Genomic DNA, 19514 nt, shown 5'->3' on the forward strand with positions numbered 1-19514 from the left:
CCATCCCCGGACATATAGACCGCATTTTACTGTAGCTGCTGTAGCAGTGACTAACCAGTAGAGCGGCTTGGGCAGGACAATCATGCAAAACCGGACATTGCTAGATTTTTTTTCAATAGTTGCACTGCCCATGACTGAACCGTTAAGCTAATCAAACTAATCATGAGAAACCCATTTTTTAAATTGTTAATATTCCTGTTCTGTTACAAATAAATGTTTAGATTTTTACAACACTTACTGGCTGATCCTTCCCCAGATTCTGTGTCCGGGGTAACGGCTGGGGAGGGTTGGTAGGGGATCTCTGTAAGGGTGATGAAGAGATCCTGGCTGTCGGGGAAATCAGCGTTGTGAGCGCTGTCGACTGCCTCGTCCTCCTCATCTCCTTCCTCATCTTCCCCGTCCGCTAACATGTCCGAGGATCCAGCCGTGGACACTATCCCATCCTCAGAGTCCACGGTCACTGGTGGGGTAGTGGTGGCGGCCGCACCGAGGATGGAATGCAGTGCCTCGTAGAAACGGGATGTCTGGGGATGGGATCCGGAGCGTCCGTTTGCCTCTTTGGTCTTCTGGTAGCCTTGTCTCAGCTCCTTGATTTTCACGCGGCACTGCGTTACATCCCGGCTGTATCCTCTCTCTGCCATGTCTTTAGAGATCTTCTCGTAGATCTTTGCATTCCGTCTTTTGGATCGCAGCTCGGAAAGCACGGACTCATCGCCCCACACAGCGATGAGATCCAAGACTTCCCGATCAGTCCATGCTGGGGCCCTCTTTCTATTCTGAGATTGCACGGCCATCACTGCTGGAGAGCTCTGCATCGTTGCCAGTGCTGCTGAGCTCGCCACGATGTCCAGACAGGAAATGAGATTCAAACTGGCCAGACAGGAAAAGGAATTCAAATTCAAATTTTCCCGGGGCTTTTCCTGTGTGGCAGTTCAGAGCATCCGAGCTCGTACTGCTGTCCAGAGCGTCAACAGAGTGGTGCACTGTGGGATAGCTCCCGGAGCTATTAGCGTCGATTTCCATCCACACCTAGCGTAATTCGACATGGCCATGTCGAATTTAGCGCTACTCCCCTCGTCGGGGAGGAGTACAGAAGTCGAATTAAAGAGACCTCTATGTCGAACTAAATACCTTCGCGGTGTGGACGGGTGCAGGGTTAATTCGATGTAACGGCGCTAACTTCGACATAAACGCCTAGTGTAGACCAGGCCTAAGATATTGATTTCAATTACAACACAGAATACAAAGTGTACATTCCCCCCTTATATTATTATTTTGATTACAAATATTTGCACTGTAAAAATGATAAACAAAAGAAATAGTATTTTTCAATTCGTCTCATACAAGTACTGTAGTGCAATCTCTCTATCGTTAAAATGCAACTTACAAATATAAATTTTTGTTACATAACTGCATTCAAAAACAAAGCAACGTAAAACTTCAGAGTCTAGAAGTCCACTCAGTCCTACTTCCTGTTCAGCCAATCGCTAAGACAAACAAGTTTGTTTACATTTACGGGAGATAATGCTGTCCACTTCTTATTTACGTCATCTAAAAGTGAGAACAGGCGTTTGCATGGCACTTTTGCAGCTGGCATTGCAAGGTATTTACATGCCAGATATGCTAAACATTCGTATGCCTCTTCATCCTTCTGCCACTATTCCAGAGGACGTGCTTCCATGCTGACTACGCTCGTTAAAAAAATAATGCATTAATTAAATATAGGACTGAACTCCTTTGGGGAGAATTGTATGTTTCCTGCTGTTTTACCCGCATTCTGCTATATATTTCATGTTATAGCAATCTCAGATGATGACCCAGCATATGTTGTTCATTTTAAGAACACTTTCACTGCAGATTTGACAAAATGCAAAGAAGGTACCAATGTGAAATTTCTTAAAGATAGCTACAAGACTTGACCCAAGGTTTAAGAATCTGAAATGCCTTCCAAAAGCTGAGGGCAACAAAGTGTGGCTCATGCTTTCAGAAGTCTTAAAAGCCCAACACTCTGACATGGAAACTACAGATCCTGAACCACCAAAAAGGAAAATCAACCTTCTGCTAGTGGCATCTGACTCATAATGAAAATGAACATGCATCGGTCCACACTGCTTTGGATTGTTATCTAGCAGAACCCGTCATCAGCGTGGACATATGTCCTCTGGAATGGTGGGTGAAGCATGAAGATGTAGAAAACATCCAAAAATATTTAAACAAATGGGACATATGAATCTTTAGCACATCTGACATGTAAATATGTTGCGACGCCGGCTATAACAGTGCCATTCAAACGCCCATTCTCATTTTCAGATGACATTGTAAACAAGAAGTGGACAGCATTATCTCCCGCAAATGTAAACCAACTTGTTTGTCTGAGCCATGGCTGTACAAGAAGTAGGACTAAGTGGACTTTCTAGGCTCTAAAGATTTACTTTGTTTTATTTTTTAATGCAGTTGTTTTTGGTACATAATACTACATTTGTAAGTTCAACTTTCATGATGAAGAGATTGCACTACAGTACTTGTATTAGATTAATTTAAAAATACTATTTTTTACTTTCACTGTAAAAGCATTTGTAATCAAAAATAAATATTAAGTGAGCAGTGTACACTTTGTATTCTGTCTTGTAATTGAAATCAAAATATTTGAAAATGTAGAAAACATCCAAAAATATTTAAACAAATGGTTTTCTATTATAAACAGTGCAATTAATCACGATTAATTTTTTTAATCACTTGACCACCCTAGTACAAATGCAACTTGTTAACAGCATTTGAACTTCTTGCTGAATGGCACAGTAAAAATAATTCTTCTTCGAGTGCTTGCTCATATCCATTCCATTAGGTGTGCGCGTGCCGCGTGCACGATCGTCGGAAGATTTTTACCCTAGCAACACCGGCGGGTCGGCTGTGGAGCCCCCTAGAGTGGCGCCTTCATGGCGCTGAATATATACCCCAGCCGACCCGGCGCCCCCTCAGTTCCTTCTTACCGCCCCTGACGGTCGTTGGAACTGTGGAGCGCGGCATAGCTGTCCTCCACTCTCCCTAGCTTACTTAGTCATTCAAAGTTATAGTTATAGTTGTAGTTCTAGTGTTATAGTTAAATAGTTTTAAAGTTGTTATAGTTGTTATTGTAGTTCAGGGGGTTAAGGGGGTCGTCTCCCCCTTTCTCCCCCGGCCGCGGGCCCGGGCTCATGCCCAACGCTCCCGGCTTCAAGCAGTGCGCCTCCTGCGCTAAGCCTATGCCAACGAGCGACCCGCACGACTCCTGTTTGAAGTGCCTGGGAGAGTCCCACCAAACAGACAAATGCAAGATCTGTAAGGCCTTCAAACCAAGAACCAAGAAGGAGCGGGACTTTCGGCTCAGGCAACTCCTAATGGAGGCGGCACTTAGCCCGGACACTCCTTCCACGGGCCAGACTCCGACGCCTAGCACTTCGGTGCGCAGTGCCCCGGCGGCACCGGCTATGACGACCACGCGAGTGGCGTCAGACAAGCCTCCCCGGCACCGGACCTCGTCGGCACCGCAAACACAGCAAGTGCCGCGGCGCCGGTCATTATCCCCAGGGCATAAAAAAGCCCATAAGACGGGGACGTCCGTGCCGAAGACGCCGGCTCCCCCAGTGCCGGGGGTAGAGCCGCGTCCGCCGGTGGAGCAACGGAAACAGGCGCCTCCAGCACCGTCGACTCCGGCGCCGAGGCCGTCGAGTCCGGTACAAATAGCGTCTCCACCGAGGCCGGCGGTGATACAGTGTCTCCCGTCGACTCCAGAGACCTTCGCGGCGGCGAGAGACTTGATAGCTCTCACGGAGCCGGCACCGCCTCAACCACCGGCACCGACTGTACCGTTGACTCGCCCGGTACAGTCAAGAGGGAAACCTGCCTTGATGCGCCCTCCATCACAAGGGCTGGAACCTCGGCGCCGATCCAGGTCCCGAAGCAGGTCCCCACGCCGCTCGCAGTCCCGGCACCGAATATCGTCTCGGCACCGGTCGTACTCGCGGCCAAGATCTTCGTCGCGGCACCGGTCTACGTCTCGGCACCGCTATGATCGTCGGCACCGATCAACGTCGAGACGTAGTTCTCGGCACCGCCACGCTCGACGCTCGACGTCGAGAGGCCGCTCCCGGCACCGGGCATACTCTAGGTCCTCGTCGAGGTCCAGATCTGACTCCCGGCACCGACGAGGTCATCGGCACCGGTCGCGGTCCCGGCACCGATCGCCGGCACCGCACAGAGATAGATCATCTCCGGACCGGCACCGTGCGGCACCGCAGACCACGGGGATCGTTTCATCTTTCGCGGCACCGCCATGGCCGTCAAGATCGGCGTCTCGCTCCTCGGAGGACCTGTCGAGATCGGCATACCCCCCTCAGGGGCAGGCCGAGGAACGAGACTTGGGCCATTGGCAGGAGAGGGCAGAGGACCACTCTCATGGACCATCTCACTGGTCGTTTTGGACCCCGTGGGCGTATCACCAGGAGCAAGGGGCTTCATTACCATCGACCTCTCGCTCGGGTCACTCGGTCAGAAGAGCCCCAGAATCCACCATCTCTCGGCCTCCGCCTGGAGGCATGGAGGCTTCTGTGTCCACACCACCCGACACCGTGGACCCAAGTGCAGGTGACGCTCCGACCCAAGACCAGGGGGACCGGGACCCCCCCTTGGATCCACTACCACCGGAGGCGTCCTCCTCCTCCTCTCCGGATGAGGCAGTGGCGGGCACTTCATGCACGGGTCCCCCTCCGATAGATCTTCGGGCTCACCAGGATCTCCTGCGCAGGATGGCCCGTAATATGGACCTGCAGACGGAGGAGATAGTGGAGGTGCACGACCCGATCGTGAATATCCTTGGATCGGATGCCCCATCGAGGGTGGCGTTACCCTTGATCCGCACGATCCAAACGAACGCGGATACGATATGGCAGACTCCTGCCTCCATTCCACCTACAGCGAGAGGGGTGGAAAGGAAATACTTTGTCCCATCTAAGGACTATGGGTACTTGTACACACACCCCCAACCGTGTTCACTGGTGGTGGAATCAGTGAATGCACGAGAGCGCCACGGCCAGCAGGCTGCAGCGCCAAAATCAAAAGAGGCTAAGCGGCTTGATCTGTTTGGCCGTAAGGTTTACTCAGCCGGAGGGCTACAACTTAGAGCGGCGAATCAACAGGCGCTACTGAGCCGCTACAATTTCAACTCCTGGAACTCTATGGGGAAGTTTAAGGAGTTGATTCCCCAAGAGTCCAGGGAAGAGTTTGGAGCCATGGTTGAGGAGGGTAAGAAGGTGGCTCGGACCTCCTTACAGGCCTCCCTGGACATAGCGGACTCGGCCGCAAGGACCCTGGCCGCAGGTATCGCTATGCGCAGGACCTCCTGGCTCCAAGTTTCGGGTTTGCCCCCTGAATTACAGCAGACCCTACAGGATTTGCCCTTTGAAGGACAGGGGCTGTTCTCGGAGAAGACGGACTCTCGATTGCAGAGCCTCAAAGACTCCAGGACAATCATGCGCTCCTTGGGGATGCATGTTGCGGGTCCCCAGCGCAGACCATTTAGGCCGCAGCCTCAACGTTTTTACCCCCCTCCACCTCGTCAGAGACAGGACCCTGCCAGAAGGCGAGGGCGAGGTGGTAGGAGAAGATGGGCTGGCCCTCAACCCGGTCAGAACCAAGGGCCACCAAGACCACCTTCAGGTCCTAGACAGAACTTTTGAAGGTGCGGTCGAGGACGGCGCCCCAGTCATCCCCCAGGATCCAGCTCCCTCCTTTCGGGATCGCCTCTCCCACTTCCACCGTGCTTGGTCCCTTATAACTTCGGACCGTTGGGTCCTCCGCACGGTGGAGAGGGGATACGCTATCCAGTTTTCTTCTATCCCCCCCTCCCACCCCCTTTCCCCGTCCCTCTTCAGGGACCCTTCTCACGAGCAACTTCTTATACAGGAGGTTTCTACGCTCCTGGCCATGGGGGCCATAGAGGAGGTTCCGATAGACTTAAGGGGCAGGGGATTTTATTCCCGTTACTTCCTGATCCCCAAGTCCAAAGGAGGTCTGCGGCCCATCTTGGACTTGCGCGGACTCAACAAATTCGTAGTAAAGTTGAAGTTCCGCATGGTCTCTTTGGGGGCCATTATCCCTTCCCTCGATCCTGGAGACTGGTTCGCCGCCCTCGACATGAAAGACGCATACTTTCACATCTCAATTTACCCACCTCACAGACGCTTCCTGCGATTCGTGGTAAACACGGTGCACTACCAATTTACAGTCCTTCCCTTCGGCCTATCCTCGGCCCCAAGGGTGTTCACGAAATGTATGGCTGTCGTGGCAGCGTACCTTCGTCGGCAAGGGATACAGGTGTTCCCGTACCTAGACGACTGGCTGGTGCGCGGTCGCACCAAGGAGCAAGTTCACGCTCACGTCCACAGAATAGTGCACACATTCAACAAGTTGGGCATCCTACTCAACAAGGACAAATCCACTCTAGAACCTACCCAGAGAATAGAATTCATCGGCGCAGTTCTAGACTCCAGACGTGCACAAGCCATCCTGCCAGACAACCGATTTGGCACCATCACGAACCTCATTCAAGGGCTCAAGGCCTTCCCAACTACCACGGTGAGGTCGTGCCTTACCCTGCTGGGTCACATGGCTTCCTGCACGTACGTAACCAGGCATGCCAGACTTCGACTTCGCCCGCTTCAAACCTGGGTGTCATCAATATACCGTCCACATCGGGACAGCCTGAACATGGTGGTCACGGTCCCGGACTCGGTCCTGGCCTCCCTCACCTGGTGGCTAGATCACACTGTAGTCTGCGAGGGGATGCCATTTCACGCCCCACAACCCTCCCTGCACCTGGTCACAGACGCGTCATCTCTGGGGTGGGGCGCCCATCTCAACGAACACCATACCCAGGGCCTGTGGACTGCATCCCAGTTAGCCCTACACATCAATGTTCGGGAACTGATGGCGGTACGCCTGGCGTGCCAGGCATTCCTCAATCTCCTACGTGGCCGCTGTGTGTTAGTTCTCATCGACAACACCACGGCCATGTTCTACATCAACAAGCAAGGAGGAGCACGTTCGTCAATTCTATGCCAAGAGGCCATTCGCCTGTGGGACTTCTGCATCGCCCACTCAATCCATCTCACGGCATCGTTCCTCCCTGGAGTCCAGAACACTCTAGCGGACCGACTCAGCAGGTCCTTCCAAACGCATGAGTGGTCTATCCGTCCGGACATTATACATTCCATCTTCCAGAGGTGGGGGTTTCCCCAGATAGACCTGTTTGCATCTCGAGACAACAGGAAGTGCCACGTGTTCTGCTCCCTACAAGGTCGAGCTCCGGGCTCCCTCTCGGACGCCTTTCTGCTTCCCTGGAAAGACCACCTGTTTTATGCCTTCCCTCCGTTTCCTCTGGTCCACAAGGTACTGCTCAAACTGCGCAGAGACCAGGCACAGGTAATTCTGATCGCTCCTGCATGGCCAAGACAACATTGGTACACCACACTGTTGGAGCTCTCGGTTCAGACACCGATCCCGCTTCCATTGGATCCAGATCTCATCTCTCAGGACCACGGCCGGTTGCGTCACCCCGACCTCCAATCACTCCACCTCACGGCGTGGCTGCTCCATGGTTCACCCAGGCAGAGCAGCAATGCTCGCACTCTGTCCAACAGATTCTGCTGAGCAGTAGGAAGCCCTCAACACGCACCACGTACCTGGCCAAGTGGAAGCGGTTCTCCTGTTGGTGCGAACAACGAGCCATGTCCCCGTTGCAGGCACCCATTCCTCTCATTTTGGAATATCTCCTCTCCCTAAAACAGCAGGGGTTGGCGATATCTTCAATTAGAGTTCACCTGGCCGCTATATCGGCCTTTCACCGAGGGGAACTCGCGTCCTTGGTATTCTCTAACCCGATGGTCGTTAGATTCCTCAAGGGCTTAGACCGGATGTACCCACAACAACGTCAGCCCGTTCAGACGTGGGACCTCAACCTGGTTCTCTCCAAGCTCACAGGTCCTCCATTCGAGCCACTGGCCACTTGTTCTCTTTTGTACCTATCCTGGAAGACAGCCTTCCTTGTAGCCATCACCTCAGCAAGGCGCGTTTCTGAACTCAGGGCGCTTACATCCGAGCCCCCTTATACAGTTTTCCATAAGGATAAAGTGCAGCTTCGTCCACATCCTGCCTTTCTCCCTAAGGTGGTTTCTCCTTTTCATATCAACCAGGACATCTTTCTCCCGGTCTTTCATCCCAAACCACATGCCACTCGCCAGGATCAACGTTTGCATTCCCTGGACGTACGAAGGGCCCTGGCCTTCTATATTGACCGCACAAAGCACTTTAGAAAGACGACGCAACTCTTCGTTGCAGTGGCCGACCGAATGAAAGGCTCACCGGTCTCCTCACAACGCCTATCCTCCTGGATTACGTCTTGCATCCGGACTTGCTATGTCCTGGCAGGTGTCTCAGCACCGCACCTCACCGCTCACTCCACGAGGGCCCAGGCTTCCTCGACGGCTTTCCTGGCACAAGTTCCGATTCAGGACATTTGTAGAGCAGCGGTTTGGTCATCAGTCCACACATTTACAGCTCACTATGCACTAGTGCAGCAGTCCAGAGACGATGCTGCTTTCGGATCAGCGGTTTTGCACACAGCAATGTCTCACTCCGACCCCACCACCTAAGTTGGGCTTGGGAGTCACCTAATGGAATGGATATGAGCAAGCACTCGAAGAAGAAAAGACGGTTACTCACCGTTGTAACTGTTGTTCTTCGAGATGTGTTGCTCATATCCATTCCAAACCCGCCCCCCGTCCCCACTGTCGGAGTAGCCGGCAAGAAGGAACTGAGGGGGCGCCGGGTCGGCTGGGGTATATATTCAGTGCCATGAAGGCGCCACTCTAGGGGGCTCCACAGCCGACCCGCCGGTGTTGCTAGGGTAAAAATCTTCCGACGATCGTGCACGCGGCGCGCGCACACCTAATGGAATGGATATGAGCAACACATCTCGAAGAACAACAGTTACAACGGTGAGTAACCGTCTTTTTAAATAGAGTATGATACTTCCTCTTGAGTTTTAATGAAACAAGAAGTGGTAAACTGAATTCAGTGCAATAGTGATGAATTTAGCACCAAGTTTTTTCAGACTTTCAAGAACGTAAGTTGTGCTTTGAATCTCCTAATTTTGCTTTTAATTTGTGTCTACAAAGGCTTTTAACTTAAAGAAAATTATCCAGACATTTTTGTTGCACCTTCTTTACAAGATATAGAATCTTTTATTGCTGCTATTTAAGAATGCTCTTCACCAAAAGAAAATGAAAAGAAGTTTTATCCTAAAAACTCCAGGGAGTTGGGCACAGGGTGTGAAGTGGTTTTTCTTTCCCATTTTCTTAAGATTTTCTTAATCTAAAAATATGAATTTGGTAGACTGTAATTATTTTTCAGCCTGATTTTATTTTGTTGGGGTTTGTTTGTTTGTTATGTGGGTGGGGGGCGTTGATGAAGAGGATTGAGCAGAGAGGGGCTCTTGCATATATTCTGTGAACACAGTTCAATACCAAAGTCTCTAGAAATATGAAGCACTAGGCTATTAATGCCTCACAGACACAGGTTAGCTGCTAGAGTGAGAATGTACATCAGTAAGAAAGGGTATATATTGATAGTGGTCTGTTCTTTGGAGAGTGAGTGATAGATTTATCTGCATAATTCACATTGGTGTTAGTGTTGTTAGAAGTGACAGGTCAGGGTGGATTGTAATGGTGAGATTCAATGGCCAAAAAAAGTCAATCAGAAGTCCTGTCATGATAACCATTACAATAGTACTGGAGTTTTAGCTGATGAGGATATATCAACTTTTGTATTTTAAGATGTTGGCAGTGAATGATCCCTTGCATTGTGAAGCAGTGACCTCAAAACAGATTTACTCAAAGATGGAGACCCATTTGAAAACAACTTCAAAGAAAAGTTGTGGCAAAAGAAGGCAGGTAAAAAACTCACAAACATCCAAACACTAAGTGATGAAAAAGACAATATGTACTTTTTGATTTTAGAATGTTGACTAGTTAAAGCAAAACAAGGAATATAAGAAATCCCTTACGGCCTGGATAAAGTAAAACTTTTATTTCATTCCTGTATTTTCTGATTTTTTTTTTTTTGCCAACTTTTAAAACTTTGAAAACATACTCCTTCAGAAATTAAATATGTAGAAACGCTAATAAGGTTAACAATATTATTTAATGTAAATATTTTATTTTAGGGTTTACGAAAATAATTTTTCCGATTCCACATAAAAATCTTGTTAGGACATTCACAGTACCATACAACTTATTTCTGGGATTTATTAATCCACTTTATAATGGTCATATAAATGAGAATCTTCTGACTGCATGAAAGCTTTCCCTATTTGATGAAGCGTATGCAATCAATTTAGAACATCCTTTTCTGCACATGTATTTTACTCTGTTTAATCATAATTCAAAGAAACTTGCAGAAAATGTAAACTCTATTTCAAATACTAATACATGTAATTACAGTGAAGACTGATTTAATTTTATGGTTCCATACAGTCATTTCTGTTTGCGGATAATCCAGGTATGTTACAGATTACCACCATCTCCTTGATCCAAAGTATTGAAACATTTAAATTGAGGTGCATAGTTATCAGCTTCATTGATCATTTCAGCACTGCATAAGTATCCACACAGCACTAACTAGGTATATAGTAAATGCTTTATTACATTAGACCTCTGGTATATTTTGTCCAGTATTCCATCTTTAATGGTGACTAGTAGCTAATGCTCGAGTGGAAGGTGCATGAATTCCTGAAATGGCCCATCAGGACAGGTTTTTTTTCTTCCTGCCCCAAGCTGTTAGTAGGTGGCTTATGCCCTGCAACACAAGATTTGTATCATTTATTATTTGCATTGTTTATTTTAATGTAACTATGGTTGCTCTCATTAGTTATATAAACGTCTCATCTTTTTTAATCCTGCTAAACTCTTGGATCCAGTAATATCCTGTGACAATAAATTCTATAGGCTAGGTATGCATTGTGTAAAACATAAAAAAAGTATTTCCTTTTACTGGTTTTAATTCTTTCTGTCTTTCAGTTTCACTTTTAATCCACTTACTCTTGTAGTATCAGAAAGGATCAATAGGAACACCCAAATAACTGCTAGATACTATTCATAATTGTATGTACTTTATATCCCCTTTTATTTGTCTCCTCTCTGAATAAAACAGTCCTAACCTTTTCTCTCTCTCTCTTCTGACGAAAGTCTTTCCATGACTTTTAACCATATTGTTGCCTATTACTGAACCTCTTCTATTTCTACTACATCCTTTTTTTATATCTAATAATCCAAAGGGAAAGAGTATTAAATGTAAGAGAATACAATCCATTTATATTGTGGTAAATATTTCATTAGTATTTTCCATTCCCTTCTTTTTATGTTTTAACTGTTAGTTTGCATTATGAGTACTTGCAAACTGATGGGCAGTTTCACCAGCCAGGGAACAGAAATAAGGTCCAAACCTCAATCCTTTTAAGACTCTTTTATAATAAACAGAAAAAATAAATGGACTTAAAAGCACTGGAGAATAATTCCCTAAATGCTTCCTCCCCCACCCTTTAGCCAGCCAGGAGAAAAGGCACACCTTTCTTCTTAGCTCCCCTTGGATCCAGCTTTTCCCCTAGGTTCCTTTCATACTCCACCCGGTCGCAGCCATGTGGCCACCTGGGCCCTGTTAACCCTGTAGAGGTTGCAATGCCTTTACCTTTTCACACCACCGTGGCACATAACTATAAATGCTCAAGAAAAAGACACAATTATTTATTTCAGAACCTAGAAATGTGTATGAGTAGTTCAAATGATTCCTTTTAACTTACATTTGTCAACAGTAAGTGTCATCCGCCATCTTGCTGCTCATACACTTAGTTTTGTTGAGTCCCTGTGGAGTTCATCATAGTGTTTTCCAGTCTTGACTATTCTAAATAATTTTGTGACATCTGCACATATTGCCCCCTTATTAATTATCTGGAAAAAGTGAAAAATTGTAAGTATATTAACCACTGGTCCTATTGTGTGTTACCCAGGGTTTTCAGAACCCCCAACACTGGTAACTTAACTATTTCACTCCATGCAATGTCAGGAATAAATAGATAGGAACACAGTTATTCTGTCTGATCAAGGATTAAATGCAAGTAAGCGTGCTCTTGTCTAAGTAGTTTATTAGAGTTAAGCACACAGAGACATAAGCAATAGGTTTAGAACATCTCAGATATTTACCTATATTCTGAGACGTTACTGAGTAATCAATGACAAGTCAGCGCTGGCCAAACGCCTCCCTGCTGGGGAGTAAAGATGTCATGAAAAAATGTCTCTCCTGGAATAGCTCCAGAGGACTGCTCCCAAGTACACTCTATTATCTAAACTTTTTGTAACTAACTTCGACAAAACACAGAGGTCATAATGACCCTTACTGGATCATCGCTTTTCCTAACTTTCAATAAACTTTTAATAGCTGAGGCATCTAGACTCTAGGTTGTCCATCCACATATCTTCTTTCATTCTTAGTTATTTACTTTTCCTTCCCTCCTCCCATTCTGAGTAGCAAAACTGCCAGTAGTTATGACCTTGCTTCTGAAAGCCTGTCTCCAAATGAACCCTTAACTATGTGGTGTTCTATTTCATTAATTCATAGTGGCTGAGTGCACTTAATATGCCCTCAATCCATGGCAACATGTGTATCCCTGAGAAATCACTTTTAACCTAAGCACCCATCCTCTGAAAATTAGGCCCCTTTAAGGTATCTGAAGTTGGGCACTCAAAAGTCACTAGTTGCTCTTGGAATGCTTGGCCATTACTTTTTATCCAACATTTTAAAAGGATATTTTCAGCAGTTTTGGTTTTAATTTAATCTTCTGTTACATACGGTACATTATCCACACATTTTGAACATTGTTTAATTGATCTATGAAATGTATGCTTATTTTCTATTTCCTGTACTGTTCAATCAAAATTTCTTATATGCAGACATGACAATTGTTAGTTTAGCTGTTGGCTTAGTGTTACTCAGCACTGAGTGCATTAATTTAACTTGCTCTATTACTTGTTAGCAGGAAGAAGGTGGAGGTTATTCAAAGTCAAAGAAATCCAAAACAAGTAAGCCTGTTATCTAGAATGTGAATGTAGAGGATCGTAGAAAGAAAAATCAGGTATGTCTGTGTTACAAACCTGAAAGATTCTTCTTTTAATGCTATATGTGTTATCTCCCATTCTTAAGGATCACAATTACTTTATAAACTGTCTGTACAGAGATTGCCTTACACCAGGAGTGGGCAAACTTTTTGGCCTGAGGGCCACATCAAGGAATAGAATTGTATGGCAGGCCATGAATGCTCACAAAATTGGGGTTGGGCTGTGTGATGGGGTGAGGGCTCTGGTTGGGGGTGCAGGATCTGGGGTGGAGCTGGGGATGAGGAATTGGGGTGTAGGAGGCGGGAGGGGGATCAGGGCTGGAGATGTGAGATTAGCATTGTCAAAACTTTGTACTGAAGCTGATTTCAGCTTTTTATTATGTGTGTACTAGTAGGGCCCAGCTTTCCCAAGCAGGATCAGGGCCACATTGTGATAAGTGCTGTATAAACACACAAAAAGAGACAATCTTTGTCCCAAATTGTTTAAAATATAATGATTTTTCTAAAGATCCTGTTAGTGTGGGTTCTTCCTCAGTGCTGGGAGCTGCCTAAAGAAGCCTATTGCCAAACTAATCCTTATCAGTGTAGTGATGCCAGAGTGTCTGGCCCTAAGAAGTCTTGGTCCACAACTTCTTTTTATAGTGTACTGTCCTGTTGTTGTGCCAGTGTTGCATCCATATTCAGCACTTACAAATGCTTGTTTGCATTTGACATTTGTTCTCTTGAGATTTACTCCTGAGCCTTTAAAGTTTACCATGGGGCAATATATTGAGATGAGATGTTTTTAAAATAAAATAATTGTTGTCTGCAGGAGGAGGTTGGCTTCACAACTTATCACTATATAAACATTTTTATTTACAATTTCCTTACAGAAAGGGGATACTTTTTCTGCTGAATAGGAACCAAGGTCCATAACCTCCAGAATCTGTCACAGAAAATCACAGATATGTTTCTGGTTTGAAAACTGGGAGAGGGAGGAGGAGGAAGTCCCCCAAACTGATTATAATAGCTGACCAAATCTCAGTGTCACAATGAACTGAGACCCCAGCCCATCAATGTCCCTCCCCACCTAGTTCTGACTCCAGTCCAGAAGACATACGCCCTCCAAATCGGAGTCAAACCCAGCTTCACTCTCCTTTCTCACCTTTTCCCCCCAGGCCCAGCCCAAGTCCCTTCTCCCTCTTTGCCCAACACTGAGCCTGCGGCAGGGGAAGGCATCAGATACCTCCGCTCCCCAGTGCGCCCTGCATTCCCCAGCTCCAGTCCTCTTGGGCTGTCAATCTCTCTCTCATACAGCCACAATTCCTACCTCAGCCAATAGCAAGCCAGCATCATTCCAGTTTTACAGGGTATGTGTCAGTGGAGTCACTTAGTGTTGAGCTATGTGATCCCAGATGTCAGCACCAATGACCTCACATTCCAGTGACAACTGACGCTGTCTAGCCACAGCATACAGGCAGAGCCTTGCCTGTGTATTCTCCTGCAATGACCCGTTCCTGGCCCTGGTACCACCAGATGACCTGTCCTGAGTTCCCCTTTCTACACTGCGGGAGCTACATTGTTACATTTATTTTTTGTTACATACCAGGAGACTTGGTCAATCTGGTTCCAATTAGGAGAAATTGGTGAGAGTCAGGTATTTCATTTAGGCAATCTTGTTTATTTACAAAGACAAAAAAGTTCTGTTTACTGGACCACAGAAGGTATCAAACAGTAGGCAACAGGGTCCTTGCTCACAGATCCAGACCTCTTTCAGTCTGCACGCCGATCCAAAACTTTTGTCTAGGCTTCTCTCAGGGCCCCATTACCAGCACTTCTGTTACTGTCTGCTTGGCTTTCTGACTGCCTCTGTCCTGCTTTTCCCTCACACACATATACACCTCTACCCAAACAGTGCCCAGCAAAAGCCCTCCACCTCCATTGTTCAAATTCCTGGTGAACTCACATATGCCATGGTTTTAGGTGGGAGGTTTCTTAATGTCTCTCACAACTGCAGCTGTTACATTCAACCCATAATGACAAGGTTTAATCCAACTAACAGGAAAAAAAGTCCCATACAATTGACCATTACAAGGTGCTGAAGAGTGGTTTCTTCATCTCCCTTCTCCCACTTTTCTGTACAGCCAAGTGTGCCACCACCCTACCTGGTCTCCTCTGGTCTAGTGAGCCTGAGTACAATGCTGTTCCACAACCAGCAATCCTCCATACAGCAACACAACAACTGGTTGTAACCTTTATGTGGGACTGTTAATCATTTATTAAATATGCACTCAAAACAGATCTACAAAGTAAAATAAAAATGTATATAGATACCCATCAACCATAGTTGTACAAGAGCACAGAACTTCTTTATTCTCGTTTTACGTAATGAGAAATTGTAATTAGTACATTATAGATGTTGACTGCAAATAAAATCCAAACTAATATTGGAGCAGAAATAGTAACATTTGCTTGTAAGTTGACTGTGTAGTTCTCTTTTGTAAATTGAACTTTTGTTTTGTGTTCTTTGGAGTTTGAATCCTCAGAAGAGGATTAAAATTAAGGATTGCAGCTCTAATGGTGTTACGTTCTGAGGTGCAATTCAGACCAGTGAGAGGTTGTGTCACCACTTGTCCTAACCCTGAGTGCCTTAAAATGCTCTGCTGCTGTCACTCCATGTCTGGATGTTCCCAGCTAGCATACAAGCATGCACTGAGTATCTGTGTTGAGCAGCCATGGTTCAGCAATTCTGACTACAGCAGCCTGCTTGTTACACCACAGTCACCTTCTGGTCTCCCCCAGCCTTTGATACTATTAGTTAAGTGATCCCAACACACCCCCACTCCCAAATTTCCCAAAAACTATCTGTCCAGCCCTCTCCTGGAACATTTAGAGGAGTAATAAATTCCATTCCTCCTTTAAAGAGACAAATACACAGAAGTTTGTTGCTTTAACTGAAGTTAATAATCACTTCAAGTCAACACAGTACTCAAACTGTGGTTCTCAAACTTATTTGAACACACCCCTCTTTGTGTTTATAGTAGTTTATGCCCTCCACTCACCACACAAGTTCATATACTGATAAAAAAATCAACATGCAATTTCACTAAATATTAAAAACAGTAAGGCATTGATTCAAAGAGAATCAATGATCCATAGTAATAAGAGCAAAAACAAAACTGTGATTGTGGTCGATGCTTACAATTAAATGTGCACATTTCGTAATAGCAAAGAGATTAACGTACAGATGGCAACGACTTTGTATAATGGTATGCAAGTGTAACAAAAATCTATCAAAATGCACAGCACCATCTAGAGTGAAATGTACATCACCATCTGTAAATGTATGACACAGTAAATGCATGGTCCATCCCAAAGCGCTCAGCAGCTGCATTGTCACACAAATGACTTTTCCACACCAAGAGTTAGCAGCAGATAAATAAAGAGAAGGAGGACCTGATATGTCTGGAGGAAACATCTTTGCTAGTTATTCATTGCTGTGGGTAAAATGTGCGCAGTAAGTTTTTTTCCCTAATGCTTCTCACACACCCCACAATACATTCTGTGCCCTCCCCCCCACTCCCCCAGTTTGAGAACCTCTGAAAAAGTAAAACAAGCTTATTAACAAAAAGAGAGAGGTTTTAAATGAGTTTAAGTACAAAGGATAAAGGCAAAAATGTCTACAAGCAAGTAAAAGTAAAATATGCTTTCTTCTTTCAGTGCTTGCAAATGTTCATTCCACTGTAGGTGTTTGCGCACACCAAGCTCAATCACCGGAAATTTTTCCCTCAGTTGTACTCATTAGGTTGGTTCTGGTGCCCTTTAGAGCCATGTGCTCACACCACCAGTATAAGGGGCCAGACCAATCCTACGCCCCTCGGTTTCTTCTTACCGCCCAGGACGATCGGTGGAACTGCTCTCCTTGCTACGGCAAGCTGTTCTCAGTGGTCTTCGTTTGTCTTCATTTCTTCATCTTGTATATACTTAGAGTGTAAATAATTGTTAGTTTAGTTAGATAGTTAGTTGGCGCTTCTCTGTCAGTGGCATTTCATCCGTTCACAGTACCGAGACATGTCTCGGTCACTGGGCTTTAAGCAGCCTGCATTCTATTTGCCTAAAGTGCTTGGGTGAGGCTCACATTGGAGATCACTGTCAGATCTCCTGTGAGTTTAAATCTTGTACAAAAAATGACTGGGAGGCCAGGTTAAAGTTCCTATTTGTGGAAGTAGCAGTCAGATCTTCCTCCAAGCCAAGCCAGTCGGACTAGGAACCGAGTATCTCAGCATCAGTGCAGAGTGCTCCTTCCACCATTCAGGATTCCCGGCACCATTTGCAATCCCTGGTGCCAAGAAAGAAGCATAAGAAGCAGCTGGCCAAGATGAGATGTTCCCCAACTCCAAGGAAGTCCAGGCATGGGGAACAGAGGGGAGTGTGAGCTAAGTCAGACCACTCCTCTGCCTCAGCATCACAGGCAGCACTATTGACTACAGCATGTACGCACGCACTGTTGACTTCAGTCCCGGATGCGCTGTCAGCGTTGGAAGGACAGCGCAGCACCAACACGGTGCCATCTGCTCCAGAGACCTGCTGGTATTCTCAGTACTGTTGTCACTGGCAGTACAAGAGGCGGTGGCAGCATTGATGGGCAGGAGGGAGCATGTAGTCTCCAGCTGCTGTCTGGTTCTGGATTCGGTGATACTGTCTACAGGGAAACTATCCTTGCTGGCCCTGGCACAAGCCTCCCCTCTCCAGCACTGATCTCCAGCACTGGTAGGAACTGCACTTCCATGGTCCCTGGAGAAGGAGGGCTCATCATCGGATTCGGCAGTTGGGTCGGTCACACTCCTCTCATTCGAGGAGTCGCCCCCATTATCCCTCCAGTCATCCCTACCCCTCTGTGGACCCTGGCATGGGAGTGCCATCAAGTGCTTGGCTGAGTGATCACTAGCCTATGCCAATGCAGGGGCCCTTTTAGAACCTGTGGGGATTGTCCCTGAGGCCAGGACCCCATTTGAGATGCTATTACTTGGTGGCCTTCAAGAAAAGGTTGCCTCCTTCCTATTGGGCACCGCCTGACCTGGACCTCGGGGAGTAGAGGCGCAGCGCAGGCAGAGCCATGGGGGAAGAGGCTGAGGGGGAGCTGGGCCTCAGGGTGGAGCATAGGCGGGGCCACAGTCCGGGCGCCAGTGGCACACCCACTTCTCAGGAGCTTCAGGCAGCTGTGCTCCAAAGGCAGCAGGCCAGTGCACCTCCAAAGGGAAGTGTGCCACATCTGGCATTTCTTGCCCCATTTTGGGAGGCTTAGCCGCCCCAAGCCTCTTATACCCACCGCCCATACACGACCCCCTCCTATCCTCTTTTAGTGTTGGCCGGAAAAAGAACTGAGGGGACGTGGGGTCGACCGGAACCTTTATACAGGTGCTATGAATGTCCAGCACCAAACAAGGTGCTGGTTTCCCTTGCCTTCCTAAGTGAAAGATAACTTGGGGTTCTGTGCCCATCTCTTTTATAGTCCAGCAAACTTTTGAAATGTACCCTGCTCAAAATTTAGTTTCCCTTCTGTGAGGAAAGGTGCCATGGCATCTGATGGAGAAGGTTTCCTGCTGGTTTCTTCCCCACTGGTGCTTTCTAGAATGTGCATTGATCTGTCCCTGCAGCCTCCGATATGCCAATGAATGGCCACTTGACTGTGATTGCCAATTGTCTGTGGTTACACCTGGATGGAAGCTCTGGGCTTTTCTGTGTGTGGAAAAAACCTGTTTACGCACTTCCCAGACTTATCTGGATCAAACACATTTTAGTAACAGCATATAGAGGGAATTCATAACTTCACACATGGAACTAACACATGCATTTTACAATGATATTAATAACCAGTGTATTATTAGCTTTCATATTTGTACAGACATTGTTACAGAAGCATGTAGGGTGTGAATACAGAGGTGTCTAGGGTCGCAAATGGGCTTTGTGATCTCTGCTCTGTTTTCTTTAGTGTCAGTGGTACCTGGTACAAGATGATAAAAAAATGAACATTAAATACCTTTCAATACAACTGAGTCACTGTTCAAATTTCCCCTCTTGACAGTTCAAGTTAATGAGCCTCAAAAATGGATTTGGACATTTAGTTAATTATATGGGGGGGAAATCCCATTATTTTTATCTAAAACTTGTCACTTTCAGAGATTAAGTATTAAAATACCTGCTTGCACATTTAAGCTTTCTCCCAAACCATTTGTCAGTTTAAAGTCACAATCCTTGTGACAATTATTTTTTGCTCTTTGTCCAATCCCCCAGGCCTCTTTCCTTCTTTACTAAAACTTAAAAATGCTAAATA

General features: G+C 46.4%; 2 protein-coding genes across 2 annotated transcripts in view; one reads left to right on the forward strand and one right to left on the reverse strand.

The window, feature by feature from the left end:
- C2H18orf63 (chromosome 2 C18orf63 homolog) overlaps positions 1-13213 on the forward strand; it is a 31514-nt gene extending 18301 nt beyond the window's left edge. Inside the window, exons 12-13 of the mRNA XM_054021084.1 lie at positions 9870-9982; positions 13121-13213. Coding sequence (XP_053877059.1) covers positions 9870-9982; positions 13121-13190 — 183 coding nt within the window. The 3' untranslated portion in view covers positions 13191-13213. The remainder of the gene's footprint in view (positions 1-9869; positions 9983-13120) is intronic.
- The window catches only part of DIPK1C (divergent protein kinase domain 1C), a 59217-nt gene continuing 50175 nt past the window's right edge, over positions 10473-19514 (reverse strand). The window contains exon 4 of the mRNA XM_054021086.1: positions 10473-10890. Within this exon, the coding sequence (XP_053877061.1) occupies positions 10837-10890 (54 nt within the window). The 3' untranslated portion in view covers positions 10473-10836. The remainder of the gene's footprint in view (positions 10891-19514) is intronic.

This window comes from Malaclemys terrapin, chromosome 2 (assembly GCF_027887155.1).
Source record: "Malaclemys terrapin pileata isolate rMalTer1 chromosome 2, rMalTer1.hap1, whole genome shotgun sequence".
Lineage (NCBI taxonomy): Eukaryota > Metazoa > Chordata > Testudines > Emydidae > Malaclemys > Malaclemys terrapin.